This window comes from Opisthorchis viverrini (assembly GCF_000715545.1).
Source record: "Opisthorchis viverrini unplaced genomic scaffold opera_v5_5, whole genome shotgun sequence".
Taxonomy (NCBI): domain Eukaryota; kingdom Metazoa; phylum Platyhelminthes; class Trematoda; order Opisthorchiida; family Opisthorchiidae; genus Opisthorchis; species Opisthorchis viverrini.
Genome location: NW_008751661.1, coordinates 2439334 through 2447504, shown reverse-complemented (window position 1 = coordinate 2447504; position 8171 = coordinate 2439334). Strand labels below are relative to the sequence as shown.

Sequence of the window (8171 nt, the reverse complement as noted above, 5' to 3'; positions counted from 1 at the left end):
CACTAGGGGAATACTTGTTTGATAAGCGGGAACAGTGCATATCCGATCCGATTTGCGTCACTGCTTGCACGTGAGAATGCTCTCAGTATCCTATGGACCGAATTCCACTCCTCTCCAAGGAAATAGTTTTATGGAAAGGGAATACTTGTTTGATAAGCGGGAACAGTGCATTCCATATCCGATTTGCGTCACTGCTTGCACGTGAGAATGCTCTCAGTATCCTATGGACCGAATTCCACTCCTCTCCAAGGAAATAGTCGCTTTTTATGGAAAACTCACTCGCCAGAAAATCTTTATTCTCTGATTTTTGGATGAAAACCAAAACTTTTTGATTTGTCTAACGCGATCGATTTCACGTACCGGTGTTTCTTCCCTTCCTCTTCTCAATCAGATTCGCATTCCGACTGCACGCCTGCTGTCGGAAGTTTTCGATTTCGGTCATGTGACCTTGGGACGTCGACGCACCACAACTATCGTGCTTCACAACGGGAACCCTTTTGACGTGAGCGTTTTCATGTCATAAAACTAAAAGGGCATGTATGCATTTATGAAATTCAGTGTCTTTAATGCTGTCCACTTCTTGTGGAGCGACTTCTACGTAGGATAGCCTTCAGTTTTGTGTGATTGTTTCCATGCGGGTATTCTTCGCCCATAATGTCCTGTGTAGTCGTGGAAATGGTTCGGTCACTGGGTTCACCTTTAGCCTACGTAACGTTCTTCCGACGAGATTCTCTACGTTCTGTACGTTTCGCAATGTGGACATCTGGAACCATAATTGTTGAATGGGTTTCTCATTTCGGTCTACGCCTTTGTGACGTCTCCTCTTGCTTCTGTGATCGGTTTCTCCCCTTTATTAATCCGGTGCTTTGTGGCAATCGTTCACGAGGTAACTAAAGGTGGCGGGCGTCACCGTATCCAACTCGTCTCACCCAGGTTTACGGTGTAACCGCCTCTCAATGGTTTGAAACTGTGTAGTTGATACGAGTTCAGCAAGTCCGTTTGCAGCCCATCCACCACACTGTGAAGTTGGCGATGACGGTTGGCTGGCTGCATCAGTGATCGATAACCAGTCAAAGGGGGCAGCCGAGACGGTCATACATGAGCAGATGAATATAGCCAATGGGGTGGCAGCAGCGGCCGAAAGCAAGTTTCAGACGGTTATACATGAGGATCTGTCTGTTAAATACATAAGGACGCCTTTTCTTAGTTCTAGACGTTTGTATCCAATGTGACATCAGTTTCCCCAAGGGTTTTTGTCTTCCGTGGCTCGTGCAGACTTGCACTTTACCATACGCAAATACGCCAGGCGGGGTCACGCGCTGGTGTTCTAGCAGTTTTGACTAATCAGAAGCCCTGCTTCATTATTGTTATCAAAAACCGGGACCGGGATTGGACGGGATGTTAGAAGCAACGTTCAGTCCCCGCGCAAACTATATTTTGGTGCACACATGATCGGCGTGCATGTTTTGTGAGAGCTCTGCTATTCAGGAAATGGTAGATACTAAGCTAAATAGGTTTCATCTAAACACTCGCCTGAAAAATCAACAGCCCATTCCAGAGATCATAATAGCTAGGAGAAGCGCTAACCGTCTGAATTCTTCCATTAGTAGGTTGTTTTAGTAGCTGACGGTGAAAATGCATCGAGAGAATATCTAAGGATGCCGTGACCTCTTCTAGAACGGTAGGTTCGATTTGCAGACACTGCGGCAAAAGTCCACGTGGCTCACTGGCTGATCCAATTTTAACCATACCGTTAACTATCGAATTCGATTCCAACCTCGGGGATTTCTGCCGCAGCAAAGATTAATATACGATCCAGCTTATGAAAAGATTTTACGTGGGATGCAATACTTCAATCCGGTCCACTTGGTCTTGAATCCTCATGTTTAAAAGTACACAACAGGAACTTGAAGGTCGTTTTTATCGTCAAGCCTCGGAGAAGCATAGTGTATGCCCGGAAAAGATTATATATCAGTCCCATAAATTCTACGTCCAACTTGAGAATCTTTATACATCATAAAGATGTGTCAGCTACTTGAAATGTTGATGTCCGGGATTCGAAGGCATTCCCATGGTCTAGTACATTCAGTTAAGTTCGTACGTCACAAGGTCCGCAGTTCAGTGATATGTGACGTAATATGCACAGATGGATCTTATCCCATGTGTCTTCCGCCTGTCAATGAAGAATAAGTGAAGTCCCGCTTCAGCACCGTTAAAACCGTCACAGGAATATGCAGAACCACATCGGAGTGGCAGTGTGTGCAGAGCTGGTCGCCTCTGCACAATGTTTCGCGGTAATTTTTTATTAGTGGTGCCTCATTTTAAACCATTACGTGTAATTCATTCTACGGTTAGTTTTTTTTCATGCACGGTTGTTCGACGTTATCACGAAATCACACCCTGTTTTGTTCACGTCAGATCACAATTGAATCTTTCCTACTTTCAACGGTCACTACGGAAGGCCAGCTGTTGAAATTGTCCCGAAGCTCATCTAACTCTCTCTGTGTGCCTACCTGTCGTCTTTCGTTGGTGGGCCAAACCTGCTCCAGTTGCTTTGTGAGTTCCCCAGTCGCTATGCTACCCGCAAGTTAGGAATAAACATTATTATTATTATTATTATTATTATTATTATTATTATTGTCTGTTTGTTTCGCTCTCTCGTTGACCGACCACATCCGGTCCAATTCGAATTTGAGTTATTCGGTGGAATGGGGCGGATCTCACGTTGCTGGGACAATCACCGGTTATCTCCTGCTTCGTTCCACCTATCATGTAAGCCCTAAACTACTGATGAACAGTTAACCTAATTCATGTCTGCTGGACTGGATATTTTTGTTGCTTTATCAGACTGTTGAACGGTTTCAATGTCGTGTTAACCGGAAAGCGAATCGAACATTGCCGGGGACTGATGAGGCGATCAGTCCTCATTTTGAAGACGCAGCGACATTATATGCGCCCAAGGTTGTTGGGGCGTGCATGCAGGCCAGGAGATTCAAAGAAGCGCTGATTTAATGCGACACTACAAAGAGCCGCGTACATACGCCACCGCGTAATCTCCATTTCCGTCAGTCGTTTTTCTTCTGTTAAGTGATACTCATCAGTTTGAGTCCAACGTGGCCATCGAAGTTTACCACATTACCACAATCTTTTCAATTACATTTGTGACAGTACTGTATGGCCTTAGCAAGTGAAAGGACACATGCTATAGTGTAGGTGTGAATACTACACGCGGAAAGATGTACACTATAGCTTACTAATTTTATAATCGTAGCTCTATTAGAAAAACGACTTGGATTTTCGGACTCAAAAGCAAGGGAAGCACGGGATAGGCTTCTGCTCGTTGGAAAAAGTGATTTTTCCCACTGTTGAAGACTTTCCACCCAAATGCATAGTTTGTCTGGGATTTGGTGACATTTGGACCCGAAGCCAAGCCCTTTGTGGATTCTTGTGACCTACTGAATGATATCATTAGAGGTCACCCCATGGACCCTACCGTAGATTATTCCCGCAGATACCGGTTAGACTTGGAGTGGTTGATATTCAAGCAATACGTGGAATATAAGTGCCTTAAGGGTATTCCAATTTTCCTGGCAACCTCGTGTACACGTCTCCAGCCGTGGATGATCCGGAACCTCATAATCCCACTCCGTTTCTAAGGTTCGCTCAATGTAATGCATAATTTACTCTTTAGGAGGCGAGTCTCATTGAGCTGAATGAAACTTCTTGCAACTTAGTTATACTTTGGGAATTTGGGGAAAATGTACCGATTGCCGTAGAAGCTGCTTATGACGTTAGATTCCTCCGTTCTTGTGAGGAGTTTAGAACCCGACGGCAGGCCTCTTACCACAGGATGCATTGAACCGGTTTGAGGAAGTCGTCCAAGGTGTACTTATATGTGGCTTGTAAAACTTTGCTATGAGTATCGCTCACTGATTTCGTAATGGTATAAAGGTGACTCACGGCGTGTGCCACCGATGTCCAAAAGTACGTAACGAACAAGTTATGTGCATGCTAGATCCGACGCACGCCATAATCACTAATTGGCGAGAAACAAATGGAAAAGCTGCCTTTCGTTCAGTCAAACTTTCACAAGGTCTTGTTTGTAATTATTTAATTGTTGTTTGTTACTCTCTAGAAAACTGAGCAAACGGATAGGTTTCCTGTGGCAAACGTCCGACAGTTAATGGGAATCGTTCCCCATGGGCTGGATAAATAATGCCAGATGGCCATCAAGCCATCAAGTCCTGACCTGCTTGAATCAGTAAGACGCGACGACGCGTGGGCTTGCTCAAGGCTGGCGGTGTGCTGGTACTTGATCTTGCATTTGTATCCCAGAGGCAGAGCAGCCCATTGCTGGCCGTAGTTAGCGATTTACGCCGGAATCCCCCTGTTCGCGGCAATCACAAGGGCGGCTCATGATCGATCAGCAATGTGGACTGATGGCCATAGAGCACTTTAAGATTCTTTTTGATCCTCAAAGCTTCTTCCTTTATCGGACCGTAGCAACGTTCGGTTGGTATGTCTATTGGCACGGAATTTCTTCGAATGTGATTGTCCGCATGTTCGTCCATGATGAACCCGAAATACTTTATAGACGCCATCAATAAGGTGCATTTTTAGGTGCATTCTGAAGCCATATGCTTGAATGCATTCAAACAAGACTCTGTCAGGATTCGTCGGGGTTGGAAGTCGTGATGATGAGATGGTCTAAACAAGCGACAACGCCGGGGGAAATTGTCGGCATTGTATATGTAATTTGTTGGAATATAGTTGGTGCTGTCTTGACTTCAAAAATCAGTTGTGTGTACTGAAACCAACCGCTGGGCGTAATCATGGCCAATAATCATTGTGACTCTTATTTGATGTCAATCTGGAGGCAAACGTCGACCAAACCAACCTTCGCGAGTTGGTTTCCCATTCGACTATGCCACCAAGTCGAGCGGAAGAGGATGGGTCTTCGATGCAGTATTGAGATCGGTGGAGAAGTCTGTACACAAACGAATGGTCCGATTAGCCTTTTTCAATCGGTGAGGCCAATGCGTAGCAGTTCGTCGGTTCGAGAACAGCCACCTTTGGGGACGATCCATTTCTTGGTCAACGATTGACGTGGTTGGGCGAGATGGCCCAAGTGGTTAGAGTGCGAATCTACTGATCGGAAAGTCCGTGGTTCGAATCCGACCTCCGCCACTCGACTTCCCCTTTCTAGGCTTGGGCAACCTGGCAGTATCACAGCCCTCGTGCTTCCTTTGGGTGGCATGGCAGCTAGGCACCGGAAGGGTGCTACAACTGAACGCACTGATCGCCTGGGACGTTCTGTTAATCTTACCTCGCTTGATGGTTTGAACTCCTGGCGCTGTTTCTTTGTGAAGTTCTTCATCAGTTTGCTGTCTGATTCTGATACAGTCTAGTCTGGTCCATGGGTTTCATCTTATAGTACTGGTCGGGCTTCGGTGCTTTCATGACTCTCCGGCCTACACTTTCTGGAATTCAGCTATGCCAGGAATGCATGAGGAGAGCAGTCCGATCGTCAACAGGGGAGTTGACCTATTTGTATGACGATTACGTCAAAGGGTAGTTGAGGTATTTGGGATGTAGTGAACTGAGTTGGTGCCGGCCGTACCTCTGTTATAAAATCCCAAAGTTCTAATCATGCTTTCTGTTAGACGTTGCAGGCCACGGTCATTTTCGAGTTCCCCATTGAATTTTTTGCTGTTAAGTGAAAGAAGCATCTCGGTTAATCTAGACAAAAACGATTAGATGATCAGTTCTGAACATACTCGTTATATTTGGTTACTCCAAAAAGTTCCTATTTTTCACACTTAAAATACAATCCTATTATTCACAGGTTAAAAATTGCGCTTGCAGCAGTGACCAGTTTCCAGTGTGGCGTACATGGAGTTAAATGCAATCGCCAGCTCTGATCAACACGTAAATCACAGTTTCTTTAATCCTAGCTCTCCACCTTGGCTTTCCAATAATTGAACGCTTCTGTGAGTCGCACTATCTGACAGAACTGACACGGTGACTCTCAACGAATCGGGTTATCAGACGTTTTCACGCCGTCGCTCCACTTTAGGGCCACTAGAGTATAACAAAGCGGACTGAATACTTTATTCTCCCACAACCGACAGTGTGGTTAATTGTCACCGTACGCATCCAAACCGATTGCAGGACATGAATTGAAGCTAAAAGTGAAATAACAATTATCGCCCTAGTGGTTTTAGGATAACGGTTGATCCGCTGCTCACTTTACACATCTGTTCAGGCGTTGCTTTCGAGGAAACGTTGGCATCAGTAAGAACCAGAATTCTGATTTTAACTGTACAGGAGGGGAGGCACTCGGCTGGTGCTAAGCAGAGCGAGTTCTCTGGAAAGAAGAGAATGGACTGAACACCACCTTAGTGAAATCATTCAGATTCAGGCCTGTAATGCCGTCCACGTTCTCTGAAACATTAACAACAGCTTTTGCGGTCGAGTATGGTCGTGTTCTACGCAGATTACTCGAACATCGCGTTAGACAGATCATGGAAAACCAGACTGGATTCTACGCCTAACGTGGGTGTGCATATTTGTGCACATTTTCCAACCTATTTGAAACCCTTTCTTCCACCTCGTGTGAATGAGCGAAGCTCCACAAAAGACCTCTGACCGGGTTCCCCATATCCGATAACAGGCTACACTGTCCTGTACTTTGTTATTGTTAGAGTGATTGCATGCTGTCGTTGCCATCTGCTGAATCGGGTACTCCCACTTCTTCCTCCTGTAATACGGCATACAATGACCGCATACTTCTACTGGATCGGATTGCACCGAGACCCAAAGAATACCCGTTCGCACTAGGTTTGTAGCAGACTTTACCGCATTATTCGCCCCAAGGTATTTTTTCGCCGTAATCTGACTAATTCAAAAACCAGAAAGGCATAATCTCTTCCCCTATGGTGGTAAATTCCAGAATATTCAGGCGCAAGCTATCGCACCACGATAAGAAAGCCTGGTTTTCTGGTGTATTTTTCAACGAGTTTAGCAACTTTTCTACAAGATTTCAAAATAGCTTAAATCGATATTGTTTTTTTTAAGATAAAAAATGTAGAACGTAAGGTTGACGGAAACTCGGGGACTATGCCTATCTGATGAGCCCCAAGAAGGGCGAAACCGGTCGTAGGCTGTCGAAGAGTTTCCAGCAACCTTGTGATTAGTTACCTTTATGTAGCTTTTGCTCTTTAATCTTATGGAAACCACTTGAGACTGTTGTCTGTCTTATGTTACCCATCTATTCGGTGCAACAATGTATGAACTCACGGTAAAAAGATCAAAAGGACATTCGTGCAGCTGTAGCAGCCTTCTGGTATGTAGGTATGATACCACCCGAAGGAAGCACGAAAGCTAAGATACTGCCAGGTAGCCCAAACCCAGACAGGAGCNTGAGGTGCGTACATTATCATTAGAACTCCCTCCCAAGAGTACCCTCCCCCTTCACCTTAGATCAGTTTGGACGTTTTTCGTAACAGGTTCGAACCACGAGCCTTCCAGTCAGTAAGGTGGCGCACGCATGAACCGTCACTTATGTCAATGGGCATACGATTCTGTGATACATTCTTCAGTGTGGAATCCCTCGACACTACTGTGCAAGTATTTCTATATCATACCTACATTAGTAATGTTATTGCAGATGACCTTAAAAAACATTCAGCTGTAGCGCCCGTTCGGTGCCTAACTGCTATGTCACCAGAAGGAAGCACGAGGACCGGGATACTACCAGGTTGGCCAAACCCGGACAAGGGATGTCGACAGGCATAGGTCGGATTCGAAACACAGACCTTCTGGTCAGTACCCACTAAGCCATCTGACCTCCAACTTGACCCAAAAGTGGTGTAATTTATTCAGAACGGTTTTTATCATCCGAAGTTCTGCTTCTAATGACATCGGTAGTCCACCCACGTTCAACGCAAGTTTAGGTCGATAAACCGTTGCTCAGTTGTCAAACATCTTCAAAACACGAACACGTTTCCTCTCTTGTCTTCCCAAAGTTTATATGGCAAGTTCTATTGTCTCGGAAAACTTCACCCAACCCCCCTTTTTTCGACGAACCATTTACATGTGAAAAAATACCGGCATAGTACACAACCACCACTCTAGAGCAGATTTTAAATACCCACATGTCTCCTCGATGC

The 8171-nt window shown here is 45.2% G+C and overlaps 1 protein-coding gene across 1 annotated transcript in view; it reads left to right on the top strand.

Annotated features, from left to right (window-relative positions):
• The window catches only part of T265_00525 (hypothetical protein), a gene marked incomplete at both ends in the record, with an annotated part of 100347 nt that overhangs the window by 36964 nt on the left and 55212 nt on the right, over positions 1–8171 (top strand). The window contains 2 exons of the mRNA XM_009164329.1: positions 392–502; positions 6705–6840. Of these exons, the coding sequence (XP_009162593.1) occupies positions 392–502; positions 6705–6840 (247 nt within the window). The remainder of the gene's footprint in view (positions 1–391; positions 503–6704; positions 6841–8171) is intronic.